The sequence below is a fragment of the Plodia interpunctella genome, chromosome 12, assembly GCF_027563975.2.
Source record: "Plodia interpunctella isolate USDA-ARS_2022_Savannah chromosome 12, ilPloInte3.2, whole genome shotgun sequence".
Lineage (NCBI taxonomy): Eukaryota > Metazoa > Arthropoda > Insecta > Lepidoptera > Pyralidae > Plodia > Plodia interpunctella.
In genome coordinates, this window is record NC_071305.1 from 799,989 (window position 1) to 820,086 (window position 20,098).

At 35.9% G+C, this 20,098-nt stretch overlaps 1 protein-coding gene across 2 annotated transcripts in view; it reads right to left on the reverse strand.

The window, feature by feature from the left end:
* Positions 1–20,098, reverse strand: part of LOC128674166 (uncharacterized) — a 67,565-nt gene that overhangs the window by 6,799 nt on the left and 40,668 nt on the right. For both annotated transcript variants that reach the window (XM_053752548.2, XM_053752547.2), the window contains 8 exons: positions 17,406–17,512; positions 15,501–15,641; positions 5,890–6,395; positions 5,293–5,515; positions 2,915–3,542; positions 2,202–2,378; positions 1,735–1,897; positions 734–855 (listed from right to left, as the gene is read on the reverse strand). In XM_053752548.2, coding sequence (XP_053608523.1) covers positions 734–855; positions 1,735–1,897; positions 2,202–2,378; positions 2,915–3,542; positions 5,293–5,515; positions 5,890–6,395; positions 15,501–15,641; positions 17,406–17,512 — 2,067 coding nt within the window. The remainder of the gene's footprint in view (positions 1–733; positions 856–1,734; positions 1,898–2,201; positions 2,379–2,914; positions 3,543–5,292; positions 5,516–5,889; positions 6,396–15,500; positions 15,642–17,405; positions 17,513–20,098) is intronic.

Sequence of the window (20,098 nt, forward strand, 5' to 3'; positions counted from 1 at the left end):
AAATGATTTTGTGTCTCTTACATACCTACATGGTTGGACATAGATAAAGTATCTTATTATACAATCTGTATTAAGCTGAAACTCAAGGTATGTGCAGGGATTATTAATTATTAGCTCGATATAAGTTGGATCTCCATACCCAGGTACCTATAATATGTGTCACATCTTCTTAGTAAACAAAACAGGTATACGTAGGTAGTGCTTATTTGTTATAAACGGTTTTTTACTACAGTTAGAATAATGCTGTTTTCAATTCTTTGTTCACGTAGGATATGGTTTAAGTTATCTTCCAAACCTTCAACTATTATGCCTGATACGATTTTTTACAAAAATGTCAATCCTGACCAAAGTATAAATATTTATCTTCAGTCAACACGAGACAAACAATCATGTCCACATCGATGATATCTGTGATATTTGTTCACGAGTTCCCACGCTTGGAGCTGTTCTTGTGTGCATCATCAAATATGTTAATAGTGTCTGATCCTTGGTGCATCATCAAGTAATAGTGCATTTAAGTTGCAAGATTTGATTATAGACACACAGTCTATCTTTAAAGAGTAGAGAAAATAAATTAGGGCACTGTGTCATCTTTGCTGGCAATACTGATTTCTTCTTCAACTGCGCTTTGGAAGTCGGCAGTTTTAAGTAAATTGTGCTAGACAGACTGCACCGGTACCTAAAGATCGACAAAATTTTAATGCAAGCTTGTAAAATACGCGATACAACTCACAATGTTTCTTGTAATGATGATCTCGTTTGGATGAGTGCTTCTTATGGGAGTGTCCGTGCCAGCGCGGCGACTCGCGGCCGCGCCGGCGCTCGTCCACGTACTCCGACGACCGCCCCGGCAGGCTGCAACCAGGAGATATTCATGCATCTCTTTCTTTCATCTCCACATGTTCCCAGTTGTGTACGGGGCTGTGACGCCGCGAAACCCAGGGTAAAAACAACCTTAACATTTTAAAAACATTCGACTGTGATTTTACAATTATATTTTGTCACAACTTTTGAAATAACAGACAAGCCATAGGATACTTAACGATTACGCTAACAATAATGTGATTGTATGTAGCCAACAACTAGTTAATATAAATTATCATCCATAATGTAATACAAAAAGTAGAGTAATGACACCGTTACATTAATCTGCCGGCGTCTAATAAAGTGATGTAATGAAGTTACTGAAGCAAGTTCGTGTTATCTCAAGAGCGTTATGCAAGAGCAACCATTCGGAAAGAAATATTGCATTTATAAATAGGGTAGGAGGAAGAAGGGAGACGAATGTAAACATTGTTTGTCTAAACTCAAAGACAAGAAATTATTTGCGATACAGAAGAAATTTTCTGTAGATAAACGAAACTAAAGAGGACAACCACGTATTTTTACAAAAGAAAAATATTTTCAACAAAACTAATAATTGAAATGGAGAAGGCAATGGGAATAAAGTAATATTGCTTAGAAAGTCATTGTGTATGTTTCATTCCACGTTATGGCCACAGTCCTCAGCTACGAGGGGTAACTATAAGAATATGAAGAAGATTAAGTTAGATCTAATACAAAAGTGTTAGTGTTATATACAGCGCGCAAAATAAATATATTCTCATGTCGTGACTGAATGTTGTCGGGAAGTTAAGAGAATCGGAATCAAGCAAAATCACTGCATTGTTAGGTACTAGTACTTTAACAGTTTCATGGACGAACGTCAGTAAAAAGAAGAAGTATTGTCCATACCTATTTCTTTTATGCATATCAGAAGACGGCGAGAGTGGGGGCAGAGGTGGGGTCACTGAACTCTCAGAGGAGCCTGATGACTCGAGCCTCATGCCAGCTAGCTTCGGCTCCAGGATCTGTCTGAGTTCGCACTCCACCAGGTCAGCCCACTCGTTCTCACCACCTGAAAGCAGATCAAACTCATAGATTTAATAACAAAATTCTTGACATGAGTAATTATTAAAACGTCTCTTCTAAGATCTCGAAAGTTACCATAATTAGGTTTATTTACTGAATCTTTGGGGCAACTGTAACTAAAGGCAAATAAATACTTCATCTGTTCTATTGCATTGAATAATAATTATGTCGTGATCATTTATCAGTTCATCATAATTCTAAAAATAGAACGATTTTAAAGTTGGTCAATACAAATGAACTGTAACACATTTACCGAATATAATATTTTTTTAATACAAAAAATAACTCACTCTGTCCTGTTGCTTGCTGACTGGTTCCCGGTTGAGGCTGTACCCTTGAAGACCCTACAGCATCGGAGTCAGCTGACGTGTCATGGAGACTAGCTTCAGGTCTTCGCCCACTTGAATATGCAACGCTGCCCCGACCTGAATCTACGTTGGAGGATTGTCCACCATTTTTGTCGTAATCTAAAAGCGTAATAATATCGTAAAATATTCAATATTTAACTTAAATTCATCAAAGAGAATCAAAAGAATTACGATCATGAGATTTCCCGGTATTTTCCTCAGCCTCAAAATCCATGGTTTGCTTTCCTACTTTTTGTTCTTTACTTCTCACAGTCTTTACTCAGACCGTCAGACCATTTCGATTAATGCAACATGAACCAAAATTTAATCAAGTGGTTAATGAAATGCCCAATTACCATATTTTTAATGAATTGCGTTAAATAGATAAATCTCCGTGAGATTGGGCTCATTCATTTTCTGTTTTATCTCACATACACTTAATTTTGACTAATAACTGGTTATTTACATAGTAATGTGGATTTTTATGTCATCTTATCATTTGAATTGTATTATTTCTTGATCAACAAAAGTAACTGTGAATTGCTACGACAAAGTAGAAGTGGATCCAATTATGTATTCTATAATCATGTCTTAGCAGAAATATTAACTGTGGAAATTTTAAAACCAGTAGTAATTAGTCGTGCTTTTTACTTTACCTGAACTTGCACCAGAACCCGCGCTTTTCTTTCCATGAGCCTTCAAGTCTTCTATCCTGTTCGGAGTCTGTCTTGAAGACGATGGTTGAGGATTATACGTGTCAGGTTTGGTGCTTGAAATGTACACACTATCTGCGGACTTCTGACTTGCACTCTCGTCATTTCTCTCACCGTGACTTGTTACTTCTTCTTTATGTTTCTGCGCTATAGAATCAGGTGTCCTCCTTTCTTTATGAATATCAGGCGTTCTTCTATATACATTTTCTTGAACTCTGTCTTGCTTTTGTGAGTCATTAGATCTGCCACTGGTTCTAATCCTCTCTTCAATACTGGATCTACCTTGAACTGCTAGACGTGATCTAAATCCTCCATCATCTGATTCTCTTTCTTCACAAACATTGCCTCTTGCTGGCTCACTGGCAATTTGATCAAGAAGATTACCATGAGAATTTCTTCTAGATCTATCGTGGATGGGTTGAGGCACTATTTCGGGTCTTTGCTGTGGTTCATCCAGAAGATGAGGATGTGATGCCGCCCGACGACCTTCTACTAAACCTCTCTGTCTAATTATTTCTCGCTCTAACTGTTGTGGGCTTCTAAGATCCGGCCTCGAATGAGAATTGTCGAACTGCAAACCATTAAGGTCACTGTGAGATTTATACTCTACGTCTATTTACTTAATAGCGGATGTGGAATTGATTATTTTGATTTTAAGGATTAGACTACATAAATGCATTAATATTCATTGGAGTTTATAGTAAAAGGAAGTATTAAAATATCGTCGTTAAATAATATGCCAACAAAATTCGGTTCGGAAAATGGTTATTAGCAATTGGTGACATAGGTGCGTTTGATATCTGATTAAATAAATAAGCTTTACAAATACCATTTAAATTTAAAATTTGTAAACTCTCAAAGCATTGAAATAAGAAGAATAGGTAATTAAATACAGCATGTCATGGGAATCGAGTGTGTCATGCTCACTCAAATGGTCAATCTGGTGGTGGCGTCGTGGGCCGGGTCGTGAGGTTCCCTCTATTATGGTTGAGCTACGCGATGGCTGTCCCATGCGTCAACTCGTGAACGGGTGCTGCCAGAGGGAACTGGTCATCTCGTTTCTCATATATTTTCATGTAAGTTAATTGTGTTTCACATCGATATATATATATATATATATTATAATCAGCACTCGGATCACAATCATAACCTGTTTTGATATACCTTTTGACTATGTACATTATGTACTTTTATATATTATTAGAAAGAAAAGAAAAAAAAATTTTTTTGTAAGAAACAATAATGGTAAGCCGATCTGGCATGATAGGGACCAACACTGTTCAAATGAGTTTCTTTCGGCATTTCTTCTCAGCAGTGGTCGTTCCGAAATGCCAGTAGTTTCTAGCTTGTGAGAAATAACTATAAATTTAAAGATTGACGAGAAAAAGTGCCTGTGAAGGTCTAATTTCTGAATAAATGATTTGAATTTTGAATTTGAATTTGAGCACATGAATTCGATAGAGATTTTACGTATTTTAATTTAGAAGAGAAAGTTAGTAAGAGTCTGATACACATTGAAGTGAATGTCGTTAACGAAGTTTTAGTAAAAAGCGATGATTGGCGTGGGCTCTGCGATCTTTAAAACAATGATTAACAATGATCCTATAAATATTTTTCTTGTGCAGCTAAAAAAAAAATTCCATGAAAGATGGTGTTTCGCCGCGAAGTACTTGTTAATATAATTGCGGTCCGTGGGAAGCTGTGTTTAATTGTTCTTTGTTGCATTTCCAGTGAGAACTGAATATGGGGTCGCAAGAAGTTGCATACAATAGTTGCAGCAATTTTTGGTTATAGTTAGAATATTACAAGCATTGTTCACAGTACAATTCTCAGCTTTGAGAGTTCGGGCTGAGTGCTGGTCAAGTAATGATTTTATAATGATACGGTTCTATGTTCATAATTTGGGTTTTGCATTGATATGTTACTAAAGAACAGAGGCTCGTAAAAGTTATTAGGAAGCTAGTCAAAGAAGAAGATACATTAAAATTATGTAGGTATCCAAAAGGCAAATACAAATTTGACCATTGTTGTCGCTGATTTACTTCGGTAGATATCAAGAGCAATTGATAATTTTATATTCAATAGTTAGGCACTTTATATTATTTGTTTAAAAAAGATTTACTGCTAAAATAATGTCTTCAGGCAGAGTTCGTGTTAATAATGTACTTATTAGTATAATAAAATTGTTTTTGACGTGTTTATATAACGACTAGACCTTCATTCAAATACTTATGAAGGCATTTATGAATGTAATATTTAATTTAATTTGTGCACGCACGGTTCTCATTTAATACGAGCAAATGCCTTGGATATTAACCCACCTGACTTTGCGGACCAGTCTTCAGAGAAGTGAAGTTAGTCATGGACCTGACGTCCATGTCCCTCTGATACACGGCACTTCTTCTTCCTGGAGGGCCGTACTGTTGGTACAATGCATCGGCTCCAAGTGCCACAGGTTGGCGATGAGGCGACGCAAGCATTTCCTGAGATCTGGCCTGGTTCATCATCATGTGTTGTTGTACCATCTGTTGCTGCATTAATTGCCTATGGAAATCGAAAACAAAGCACTCGTGGGTGAAAAATAGCTTTGCAAAGTTGTGTGTTCTTATAAAGTCTCGTATTATTTCAAAGTAAGAGATTAAAGTTGAATTATTAGATCGTTGTTTTTTGTTTATTTTAGAACATTTTATGTCATGAATTTTGCTGATTAAAGTAAAATACAGGCTACTTTTTAATCGGACTTCCTAAACGGATGACAATATTCGGATAGTAATGTAACTTACTAAAAGCATACACCAAACTAATAGCAGAGGTCACACACGAGTATATATAAGATAATTCAAAAACAAAAGACAATAAGGAAATACATATTTATATTTCTAAGGAATAAACTAGTACAGTTATCCTGTCTCACTTACCGATGCGGCGACGGACTAGGGTACACCATATTGTTAGCCACAGCATGTCCGTACTGCATTTCCGGCCTTGTCTGTTGCACTGGTCTACCATAAATTGCTTGTTCTACCTTCCTTACAACCTCTCTAGGCGTAGTTTGTTCAGGCTCCGGTCTCTTTCTTTCTTCACTGTTATTTAATCCAGGTTCATCAATTTTTTCATTATCAGCGCTATCTTTACTCTTAAACCTACTAGAGATCATATCTTTTAGTGTATGATAAGTCTTACTAACAGACTTGTTGCTTTTCGGAGCATCTTTAGTGCTATCTTTGCCAGTTTCAACGGTCACTGTGATTAGTTGAGAATTGTTTGGACTGTCTTTTGTTCCATAATTTTTAGCTGGTATCGGTGGCTTCGGGGTGTCATATTGAGGGTTCCTGGATATGGCTCCCTGGCTTTGGTTCTGGTGGAGGGCATAGCTGTAGTTCTCGTGGTATTGTCTGAAGTCGCCTGATGTCCCGGCCTGGTTCTGTAAAGGATTTAATGATATCAGTTGAAATATTATAAATTCGTTAGGTGTCTATTTAGTCTAGTTTGGAGATTGCCAAAATTCGCAAACAATAGATTAAGAATAGAATAAAAAGTTGTTACTAAATAATATTAAAGGGAAAACTTTGAAACTAATTAAGACGGGAAATTTGTCAAGACAGGCAGGCAATAGTGCGGTACAAAGTAGGCTTTAAAAGGAGAACTTAAGACGCCATAGTACTCGCTAAATAAGCTCGTCCAATTTGAACTAAACCCTACTGTCTCATTGTCTGTGTGTATGTGTGTGGGAAACGTCGAAACAATGGGTTCGATGGAATTTCAACTTGGCTGTGTAGCTGTAAATCTTACTAGATCTCTTATGTGAAACTTTATTGTTCTGTGCGGCAATATTATAGCTTCGGTGGCTTTAATTCGCTTGGGAAATTGTAAGTCTATTTCTGTTGGTATTTATCTCTTAAAGATAATTTGAGGCGATTAGGCTTATTTATGATAATTTTAGTGTTTTGTTGATAAGATATAAGAAATAAATAGACTTTTGTATTATGATTTATATCATATGCAGAAAAAAGATTTTTACCATATTTTGTTTGAGAGTTAAAAATACAAAGATAGATCAGTATATTGATTTACGATATAAAATATATTAATAATTCTATGCGGTTCCCAAAAGGCATTCTGTTAAATAATTTAAAACAAAGATCATCTATGGAGTGCGCGTGCGCATGCTGCCTTTTAAGATTTGTAATTTTAGGTCTTTTCTTCCCAAAACTTATTACATAATGTCTATAGCTGGATAATGTTATTGTGTAGTAACATAACAAAATACAATTATTTAAAAATTTATTTTTAAATTGACAGAGATTGTTAAGTTCTAAATAACTTATAAGTAAAATAAAATGTAATTTATTTCAGGGCACAACAAGTAATTTAAATTAGAATAATTGACATTAATTTCGAATTAAACTGAAATCAGTATTGAGTATGATACTCAGTTGTGTTTTGAATAAAAAGCGATAAAAATATGAACAAGAAATGTTACCAAATAGAAATGAAAAATTACGAACATTCTCCAAAGCAAACTCCACCATCTTCCATTCACAACACTGTAATCCCTTTTAATGAAAAAATTACGAAAAAAAAAAATCAAAAAACCATAAGGATTTCAATTAATTGTTCACTTCGTGTAATAAAATATAAATAAATTTCACGAAAAAAAAAAAACATCACAACACGATATGCGTCCACATGACAGCGTTCTCTTAATAGACTAGTGCGCGCCCGAGGCTTCGCGCGGCTTCGCGTAGCTCGGCCGGATGCGCCGGCGCATGTGAGCAAAGCACGAGTCGGCGCGGGCTCGCTACGCCGATTCTAATTGACTATTCGACTAGGCGAATTCGAATTATATTACTATTGTTGAGACAATGTCTGTAGTCACCAGTTTTTTGTCTAGCTCTACGTGTCCTACCACTTGCACACGGAAGGACTGTATGACGCCACAGATAATGTATTGGTCCTAATAAATTTAATCGAGTCGAGAAATTAACTACATCTTTTCGGGAAAGAATATAGTTTCTGACAGACGCCTGACAGGTTTAAATAACGGGGTAATTAATATTTATTTATTTAGCTAAATACAACGGTACATAATATGTATCCTTTTAAAGTATTTAGTAAGAAAAAATAGGCATTTACAAACATTTCTTAGAGAAACACAATATTATCATCCTAAACACGTTGACTCACATTCGTTAATCTCACAAAACTGCAAACAATTCCTGACAAGCGTCTTCCATGCATCCACGAACACATCACACTCAGGTTCCTGGTTCAGGAATGCGTTGAGATCCGCTGGCATGCGGCACAGCGGAGACTGTGCATGGGATACAGTACGTGTATGAGGTGTTGCGAACAGTTTTCGTGGTTGACATTTGCGTTGTAAAAGGCTTCTATTAGGTACACACAACAGACACAACTCATTATGAAGTTCAGTGGCATCGATATTACCTCGGAGTACTTTCAAACACATTACTAATTGATAATGATCCCTACGAGCTCTTAGAGAATTAAGACCTAAAATATATAAATACAAATATAAATGAGAAGAGACTTTTCAGGTCAAATTTGATCAAATAGCTGGAATGTTATCGCGACACAAGGACCTTTATTGTACTTTTTCATTTTTGTCACCGACAGTAAAATGTACAGTGAACAGCACTTCAATTTAAACATATTCATGCAGGTACGTGCGTGGTAACTTGATGTGCCGTTGACTGTACAAGCTCTTACGCGTGTCTTCACTATCTCCGGTCAATTTGACACATCGAATCAGGTAATGTTCAACTTTCGCCGTGTAATGGTCAATCGTGTAGGAAACATCACAATACCGCAACGAATTGGTCGTTGTCAGCAATACCGGTACTATTTTCTATAATTTTATACTACTAATTGAGGAGTAAATATTAGGTAAATACAAAGATATCTGGATGGTTAGACAACTAGAAATTCCTTAGTGTGGCGTGTGATTAAATTAATAGAGATAATATTACTTGTAACAATACACAGCGGCAGTTAAAACTACTTAATAAGAACTACATTTGTTAAATGACGTTCTTGGAGAAAAGGCTCCGGTGAAGTTGGTTGCGCCGCTTCTTCTTCACCCGCGCTTTGGAAGTCGGCCGTAGACTTAGTTTAAGTAATTTTTTGACGTCAATAAGTGATGTATGTCATCCTACACTGAATAAAGAATTTTGAAAACCGTAAGAAAACCTGAACGGTTAAGTTCACTAGATGCGTTTACGGACACTAGATGGCGGTCTTGTGTGACGTAATTTTCCTTCACGGAAAGATCAGCAAGTACGTTGAAATGTCGGGAATCTGTTTGCCGGCAGTTTATAGCTGGGATTACGAATACATTCGTCATAACAGACCCGCACCTACTACCACGAAACCGTTGGTTCCACGTACACAACCACCTCAGTGGTGCACTTTGAATTTTTATGACTATATAAATGTGCCACACTATGAAACAAAAGGTGTTTGAAATTAGCTATTATCTCACAAAACCAGTGCTGTCCTTACATTACCTTAGTAACTGGCGTTTAACGCTGAATAATATGCCTAATATATAAAAGTCTACATGAATTTTGTTAACCGCTATACGATTTTAAAAAGCAAATAAATCATCTTTATCTTTGGAATGGAATTGCAAAATTCAATCACATTTAGGGTGTTTACAGATAGGCATTTAGATAGGTCCTTTCAAAATAAAAAAGATACAAATATAAATATATTTTATTGAACATTGACATCTATGAAACCTGTAGATTATAGACTTAATCAGGAGACAGGTGAAAATATTGTTTTTGAAACAATAGTATTCAAAATAATAATTTAACTAAACCTAAAAGAAAATGAAACGAATTAAAAATAACTCTTAAAAAAAGAGTTTTCATGAGAGAGATAACCAGCATTCTTAAAATAAACAATAAATAATCTAAAAAGAAAGTATGACTCGTAGAGGAGTTGAACCTCTGCCTCCGAAAGAATCATTTGGGTATCGGCGCTCTGCCTGCTGAGCTAACGAGCCTCGTTCATACACGACGAAAATCAAGATCTGCATGCTATTGATGGAAACCTGACTCATAATGACGTCATTGTATGACGCGCGTGCTGGCAGCGTGGCTAATCGATGTGACTACATTATATAGCGGCTACACGACCGCCTAATACCGACGCGAATGACCGTACGAGTAGTTTTTATGAGAACTATTATTTACCGCAAGGATTAATTCAAATTCAAAATACTTTATTCAATTTAGAATGATATACATCACTTATTGACATTAAAATTTAACTTAAAACTAAATTTACTGATCGAGTTCAGTTCGATCCAGATTGTACTGTAACTGATGGGTACAGAAACCCAGGAAAGACATTGGATGGAAAAGACCAAAGAACACAAGGAACACGTGGAAAGAGAGGGGAGGCTTTTACCCAGCAGTGGGACATGTTATAACTAAAAAAAAATGTACTGCTGACTTCTAAAGCGCAGATGAGAAGAAGCGGCGCAAAAAACTTCACTTCTTTTCAGTCTTTACAACAACACTTCATTTCTTTTCAGTATTCACAACTTCTTCGCAGTCTTTAGTCTTAGTAACCATCAATGTTCATAGAAACAGAAAAATTTGGCGAACTGCGTTTGCAGAAAGTGTATGTCTAGTAGAGTGTTTTGTCTTGTGTCGTAGACGTCACCGCACCATGTGATTGGTGGTTTGGGTAGTGTCAGTTTATTGAGCACCTGTCGTATGGTTAACATTGCAAAGGTAAACATTATCAGCTCTTCTTCAGAAGGGCTAAAGCTAGTAATAATAATAAATCTTTTATTCAGATAACTATGATCCAAAATAAGTTAAATAAACATACAAATATATAAATATAAATAAATAAACATCAAAAGAAAAAAAAAGAATTGACTCATGGAGGAGTTGAACCTCCGTCTTCGACAGTAGTGCAGTTTTGGATAACGGCGCTCTGCCTACTGAGCTAACAAGTCCTGCTAGAATTCGATGAGAGTCGAGACCTATCCAACGAACATTGAGTCATAATGGACGTCATCAAATCGCGTGTTTTGAAGTATTCGTAGGTATGTGTTTACGCCCAGTATTTTCCCAATTTCTTTCGAAAAAGTCCGACTTTAACATAATCTTCGTTATCATCGAGATACAATCTTATTTAGTATTTCGATGTTTGCTATCGTTTGATGAGCTAAGCGTGTGTGATTAATTAATAGGTACACAGAAATCGGAATCAATTGCTATTATCACAACAACAAACTATTAATACAATAGCTGAGAAGCTATCATGACGTCATGATCTATATCTGTTCTGGCTACGGCCTACGGATCAGTACCATTAATGGCTTGTTACTTACTTGTTAGTGTGAGTGTCGCTAGTACTATTGGTACTACTAACGCTAGTTATACCGACAAATTACGTAGGGAACAAATGTCAGTCCAATAAGTGCTGGTTTGATTTCGTCAAGGATGACATGCGTGTCAATGTCATAACAACTAGGGATGTCGACAACCGCGCGAAGTGGAGACGAAAAAGTAGGAAAGCGGACCCTGGCTCCGAACAGCCGGGAATACAATCAGTTGAGAGAGAGAGAGAGAGAGAGAGAGACACTAATTAAAACGGATCCCTATGGACTGGTGGCCCGACAGGGTGATCTCCATCAATGAGTCACGAGGACTTTCAAGTACCAATGTCTCCTAGTATAGTGGCTCCACAGATATGCCTATGAACATTTTGTTCTTTGGGCCTGTGAGTGGCTCAGTGTGGACCTAAACGGAGTTCGCATTAGTGTCGTATTCACAGCATTAGATAGACCAGTAGATGATGATGGTTATTGTGTAAGTTTATGTCAATTTCAATAAAAAACAACTGAAAAAATAAAAAACGAAAATTCTATTGACTCGTGAAGGATTTGAACCTCCGCCCTCCGATGGTCAAGAACTGTTTGTATATCGGCGCTCTAACCTACTGAGCTAACGAGTCCTTGCCCAGACCGACGAAAATAACAAAGCTATTGAGCGAAATGACGTCATCAAACTAATTCCATTTGCCACGACCTTGAGGCAGGACGTGAATCATGCAAATTTCTATCATACGCCCAGGAGATAAGATTGCATTTTGTTAACAAGTATTCATCGATCGGGGAAGAGTTTAATTTTATAAGGAGTGATTCATCTATACATATAATAAAATTGTAAGTGGACTAATGTCTGTCTATAGGAGGTACAGAAACATTATTATGGGAGTAAGAGAAAACAAAACGTATAGTTTTCATCGCGATACATTGCTTAGAACACGAGATATTGACAATAATAATTTATAAGCGGATGCGGGCAAAAGCTAGTTGAGTAAAAAATAATGATTGAAAGCGCAAACTTTTGCTTAAAACAAGCGCAAGCAAAACCTTAAATACACACATACCTATCTCTTTCACGCAAAAATCTTCAATAATACCTAACATACGAGGTCAGTAAAAAATATTTTCCATGATAAAGTGGCTATGATTCACAGTAGCACTCTCTGTGCCTCCTTGGGGGTCAAGGACCCCGTCACGGCTCCCGACGACCAAACAGGAAGACGTCACACGTCGCCAGGTACCCTTCAGACGTGATTATACTGGGTTAGTTCATGTACCTGTTGCTAAGAACAAGCTGCTAGCAGATCGACACATTCATAACTTCTCTTGATTGCGAAGAATTAATTTGAATTTGTGACCTGCTAAAACTAACCCGATAAATATCCTTATTCAAACTATCCTATCTATCTTCTGTTTATATATCTAATCTACCTATATAAAATAATCCATATACCTATATAAAAATAAAACAACACACACTTATCACGAAATCTCGAAAACTACTGAGTCAATAAAGATGAAAATTGGCAGAAAGGTAGATTGTGACCTGGAGATGTCCGCTAAGAAAGGATTGGAAATTCCATCCCTAAATTGTCCATTCCTATTGTCTGTTTATTTGCTACCTTTTCACGTCTTGTTTTCTCTATCAATCTTCTAAAAATTATATATTTATACAGATGGACATATGATACCATTCATTTCGGAAAGCAGAATTGTTCCAATTGGAAATTACGCGCGAAATAAGATCATTCTGTGAAAAGAACTTAAAACATTTGTGCATGATCCATTGCGGTAAGTAAACAAACAAAATAAATATAATTAAAACTATAAGTTAGAACCTAAATTTATGTAGTAACAATGTATTATTATAAGACGGGCACTACGCGGGAAACTACTCGTAGCTATTACGATCTGAGCTTATAAAAAGTACAGAAATAACACTCAACTACAGAAAATTCATATTATTATTTATAATAATACTTGGAATTAATGACTCCATCAATTCTTATTATTATAATAAACTAGCTGCCAGTCCCGGTTTCGTTCGGACAAAACTATATAATAAGTATCATATCTAAAACTTCCACGGGGACCTAGTTGCGTAGTTTTAAAGATCTAACCATACATACGGACAGACCGACAGCGGGAAGCAACTTTGTTTTATACCATGTAAAGATAATTATTTAACATATCGTGAAGTTTCGATAATATAAAATAAATAAATAATTATTTTTTTGATCACAAAGAAATAAATTGGGTCAGGTTAGTGTTTCGAAAATTATGCATTCATTATTCAAGTTTGCGTTCATTTGTTCATAATTTCTCACAGACTATTAATATCTTTGGTAGTAAGTATATTTATTACATAAGAACAAAACTTAATTTAATGGTTAAAAAGTTAAAAACATGTGTGACATGTATATTGCATGTATAACAAATCCATTTAAATATAAAATCATTTTGGAATAAAATTGAACGTGGTTTGTATCGATATACCAATACTATCGGCTAACTTTATATATTATGTTATCCCGATATATAAAAACATAAATATAATTTATAGAAAGATTTTTATGTACTCTCCATATTTTTTATAAGTCACTCAGCTCGATGATACATTGAAAAATATATTTAATAGTTAATTTTTGAAACAAGTGCTTGGTCACGTACAAATCTGGTGTGGACTTAGTGTAGACTAGAGCGGAGCGGAAAATTGTATGGATTAACTGAACGTTTCCTGTGAGCTAAACTTAGATGAAGTCTTTATTGCACTATTTACAGAAGAAGCATAAGTTAAACATAATGCAATATTTAGAGCGCAAAGGTGGACTTATCGCAAAAACAATTTCTTTCTGCCAATATTTTGTTCAACCTTTCGTTTCGCAGAAAAACTGTGCTATGTAATGTACGTGGCAAATTTGTCTATGAAGAACGGATGTAAATCCATTTGGTCGCCACGTCTTTACGTATTTCTATACACAAAGTTCACGATCCTTATTCCTTACATATTATAAAACAGATCACGATCCTTACATATTATAAAACGAGTTCTATGCCGCGTGTAAATGCGCGTATAAACACAAAAATGATAGCACGGATTTTCATGCGATTTTCACCAATAGACAGTGTGATTCCTGGAAGGCTTAAGAGGAAGGCTTAGATGTATACTTTATTGTATTTTTTCCCGAGCGAATTCGGGACGGGGGTAAAATATAAATTTGAATTTAATTTCAAATCATAATTATATTTAATGACAGCAATTAACATAACTACGAGTACACGTTAAATAAATAGCGAGTTGTAAATCGCGCCCGCTCCCGCTCCCGCTTCCTCTTGTCACTATGTTTGCACTTAATAGACAAGTTATGAAGCGTAGGTTGTACAGTTATCGCGGTCTCTCATTACAAGCTATAAAGCGAAGCTGTCCGTTACCTACAGCACATTACCCACTGAACCATATTGGAGTTTCAATCGAAGCAGCAAACATCTGGACTACATTGAAGAGTACCTAGTACATGATAGTACCTAGATAGATTCTAAATGGAAATCTTTATAGTGAGAATATCACCTGTGTAAGGTCGCCAAAAGGCATCTGACATGACTTTTGCGACGTCCAACCTACATAGCAAGTAGTCACATATACATCAGTGAACTTATGCTGTCAATCAGTATACAGTTTCTCGCACGATGTTTTACTTCACAGGAAGCAGATGAAATGACGTATGTGTCATATTGGTATACAAACTCTGTCATTAAATATTTTTTTCAGCAAATTATATTTTTACTTAATTTAAATTAATTAAAACACTACTAACATAGTAAGTTCTTTTGTGTACCAACAACTATGGACTGTAGTCTGAAATAAAAGATTCTTATTTTAATCTAGCTCTTGCCCGCGGCTTCGCCCGCGTTAATATACAGACGATTTTCATACAAACTTTCACCCCCCATTACAGTCATTTGGGGGTTGATTTTTGGAAAACAAGTAGGCTATGTTTGAGCGGGGGTCTAATAACTACATCTATACCAAATTTCATCAAAAATGGTCCAACGGTTTAGCCGTGAAAGCGGAACAGACAGAGTGACAGACAAACAGACAGACAGACAAACTTTCGCATTTATAATATTAGTGTGTATTAGAAAACTTGTACTCACGTCGCCATGAGTCCAAGCGGCCAAAGCTTTGGGAGGTGTATCCGGAGCCACTGAGCCCAGTCGCCCTCGCTTCCTGGCTTCCTGCAGGATGGGCACCTTGGAATTTTTGTCTCCTGATGATAGGATCACCTCGCGCTCTATCTGTTGATGAGAATTAGATATTTTTACATATTTATAACTATTTTTATCAGCACAAACACAACATGTTTATGTATCCCAACTAATATTTTAAATGCGAAAGTAAATTTGTTTGTTACCTCTTTACGCTCTATCTACTCAACCATTCTTCATTAAATTTTGTTTAAACTGAATAAAAGTTTGAGTACAGAAACGGATATAAGAAAAATCAGATTTTTTTGTGACAGTTTAATGACAAAAATATATTATATTATATGTCTAATGGTATGGTTTAATATTATAATAGTATTACATTGTCTTCTCCGTAAAAACACAATAAATTTATTCATTCTTATTATTACTAAAATGATAATATTATTTAGTCGGTGAAAAATGATTATTATTTAAATTTAATACCATGTTTTATCACTAGTGATCACAGTTCACTAACAACGTCGCTTTTACATATTTTCATGTTTCGATTTATATATTACACTAAAAGTACTTGCTCAATAACATTCACATAAGCTGCGCAGGCGCCACCAGACAGTCTCTCAATGAGAACTTTCGCTGGATGCAGAATTGGATAGAAAATAAAAGGTGAAATCACGAATTCGATCGCAATTACTTTTGCACATGCATCATAGCACGTTTTAGTTAAACATGTTTATTAATTTTTAAACACGTTTAACTAAAACGTGCTCTCCTTGATTTACACATGTATGATGAATCTGACGCTAATTAAATGTCTGTCATATGTTAATACCGTTTAACTGAGTGGAGGCGGTCCTTTAATTAATAGATTTTAACTGACACTGCAGGACTTTCTATATGCAGTTATCGTACATGGCTTGCTAATTCAAAACCTGATCATTGTAGTACAGGAACTAGGCTTGTTGATCTATATTTAGAGCTACTAGCTTCTGCACGCGGCTTCGTCCGCGTAATTTTCCCACGGAAACAGTCATTTTTCCGGGAAGAAAAATACCCTATGTCCTTCTCCGTACTTCAATAGTCTGCAAAATTTTAAGAAGACGGTTCGTGATGAGGTACAAATTTACTTTCGCATTTATAATATTACGATAGTTAGGATTAAGATTTATGAACTGGGAATTAAGACGATGCAGCGAGATATGATGACAAAGTCGAAAGTCTTGCTAAAACTTGTAATATAATTCTAAGTTGAATATAGAACTGGCAATTTTTTAATTTTTTTTTTATCTATGATATTGAATGATGCGGTGGCCCAGTGGTTAAGACCTGCCGCCTTTGACAGAAAGGTTCCACGTTCGAATCTTACTCGTGCCACATGATTGTGTATAGTTTTCAAAGACGACTTGTTTCCGGTAAAGGAAAACATCGTGTAGAAACTTGCACTTTGGTGGACAGTTTACTTCACTATTGTGCAAAATAAAAAAAAAATCAGGTGCCTTTTAGGCGACTTGAATAGTTAGCAATAACAGATTTTTTTTTTAATATATATTATGACAAATCACACAGATTGAGCTAGCCCCAAAGTAAGTTCGAGACTTGTGTTATGGGATACTAACTCAACGATACTATATTTTATAACAAATACATATATAGATAAATATGCAACCTGGGCCAATCAGAAAAAGATCATTTTCTATCATGATCCAACCGGGGATCGAACCCGGGACCTCTCGGTTTAGAGGCAAGCATTTTACCACCGCGCCACCGAGGTCGTCATGATGGATGTTGGTGATGAATAACATGGAAATTGAATGTGATTCCAAACTGTCTTGAAATATATGTAATGATACTGACTGGAAACTTAGCGGAATGTGTGTGAAGGGCAGCTGAAGGGGCGGGGGCGCCGGGCAGCGCCTCGGGCGCCGGGGGCATCCTGTACGGGGGGACCGGGTCGACGAGTCCTGCAACAATGTAGACGATGATTAATCTTCAATAAAAAAAATATTTTTAAACTGGTTCAATATCTGTAATATATATATATATCATACAAACTCCAGGAGTGCCGCCTGCGCTGGTACGGTCAGGTCTTGCGTAGACCGGAAAATTATATCGCGAACAAATGTCTGGCTATGCCGCTCTCGCCTGGCCCTGGCAGAAGGGGCATACACAAAACTGGCTTTATATCTTCAAGGATGATTTGCGTGACAATGGTCTGACAACTAGGGATGCCGTGCGAAGCGGAGACGAAAAAGTGTGAAAGCGGATCCTGGGCTCCGACGCTCCATGGTTGTGAAACTACTGGGAAAACGCTGAGATGAGAGAGAGACTAATTTACCTTTAATTCTAAGACTAGTAATAATTATTATAACTTCTAAGAACTACACTTACCAGGAATCATACATAGCTTGCCTTCTCCCACTGACATGATTGTAACAAAAAACCTAATGCAACATCATTCCAGCCATCTGGGCAACGGTACTACATTTAGCGAGAAAGAACTGTGATTCAGTACGATTACATCAATTTTCATAATAGTCGCAATTTTGAACTCTGTAGTATGGAGTAAAAGATTGTTTGTAATGAGGTATGTAAAGAAAATTGTAGGAAATGATCTATTTTTTTAGTTGGATTGTTATGTGGTTCAAGAGAAAGATCATTTTCAAGTTCAAGAGAAAGGGTGTTATAACAAAAACAATTTCAACCTCCTCCAGCAAAAAGAGGCGTGTTATAAGTTGGACCGCTAATTGTGTCTGTCTATCTATCTGTCTTTGTACGTGGCACCGTAGCTTATCAACGGGTGAACCGATTTCGATGCAGTTTTTTGAAGTGAAAACTTCTTTAGCGGCGTTGTGCACTTTTTGTAATGGGTGAAAAATTATAAACTCGCGTTTTCGTCTCGTTACGAAAATTCGTAAGACGTCAAAAATGCACAACGTTAATATTCAAGTTTTCACTTCTGCCGGCACTCCTTCAACCCGTTTTTTTTATTTGATAGCTAATTTTTATGCAGTGGTTCTTAGATATGTTTGATCAAAATCGGTTCAGTGGTTCAAAAGTTGTAGCGAAATGAATATTGAAAGTCGGGGGTTTTTTAATTTGTCTCACAAATAAACTTGTGATATTTTAGTAACTACTTAATCTTTGGAAGACATAAGGGAAGCCTTTGCCCAGCAGTGGGACACATAATATATAAATAATATCAAGCCTCGTGAACATGAGCAGAGTAAACGATATCAGAACTGTGAAGCTTAAATATTTAAAATAGATGATCAAACTAACTCAGTTGAATCGAATAAATAAAGCCGAAAATTTACATAATTATACAATTTGTTAACTTTATCAACACGTTTTTAATTTTACTAACAAATTCGAGAAAGATCCCAATAAAATCAGAAATATTATTTACTCGGCGAATAAATTAAACTAATGAGTTTCCGTCTGACTCACTAACATAGAATTTGGACATATCAAATTTATGATTGTAAATATGTATATATTATGTAATTTGTATCTTATCTGATTCCAACTAAAATTAGTTTGGCAAACGTTAAATCTATTTAAAAAGCACCTCAAGTCTTTATTAACTGATAAATGTTGTTATACTTGTAATGATTTCTTTAATGATAGACTCGGATAGAATTTGGTGCTAGTATACATTATAATTCTTTTTTTGTTTTGTTTTGTAGTGGATAGCATGCTCCTCTTTATTTATTTATATTTGCAGACCTATATTCGGTAAAACATGTAGGTTTAATTCATTTTAACATCAATTTGTATATTTGTACTCATGTTTTTGGCAAATAAATGTTTTCTTTCTTCCTTCCTTCCTTTCTTCTTCTTCTTCCACCAGGATAAAGGATTTACTAGCGTTAGTGCCTATGTTGGGTTTAGTGCGCTGCTCTGTCCTGTTCCGATGGAGGGCTGAAAACATACGCTGCGTGTTTTCGTTTTGTGATGCCGAACTTCTACACAGCATTGCGTAGTTAGTGCTTTTATTTACCACAATGATAAACCAACAATGTATACCGAATACGCCAAGTTTGGCAAACTATTTGGCATTTATGTATATATATATTTTTAGGCATGTAGAGCTGGCATAGGAAATATGCTTCGAGAACTGGCATTAGTCAACGTAAAAGAAAATTCTCTATTCTCAGCTAATATGTTATAAAACTGTTTATATGAAATCAAAATATTTTTTTCCTTAGAAAACACAGGGGTTAGCATGTTGTCACGAATGAGTCGTGTAATCTTAACTTTGATCATGAATAATCATGATACGCCAAAAAAAAATAACTAGACCAAAATAACAACCCATCAAAACATACATACCTTTCACTAGATAAGTTACGATATGAAAATTTGCATATAATGCCATCTGCAATAGACAAGGACAGAGTTTTGACAGACAATCTGATACACATACACACACAGACGTTAATACAATGGTCATTCCTATATTTTTAAGGTATTCTTATAGAAATAACAATATTACACTACTCAGTATACACATGCCGACGCGAATGCGTGAACATAGCGTACTTAGT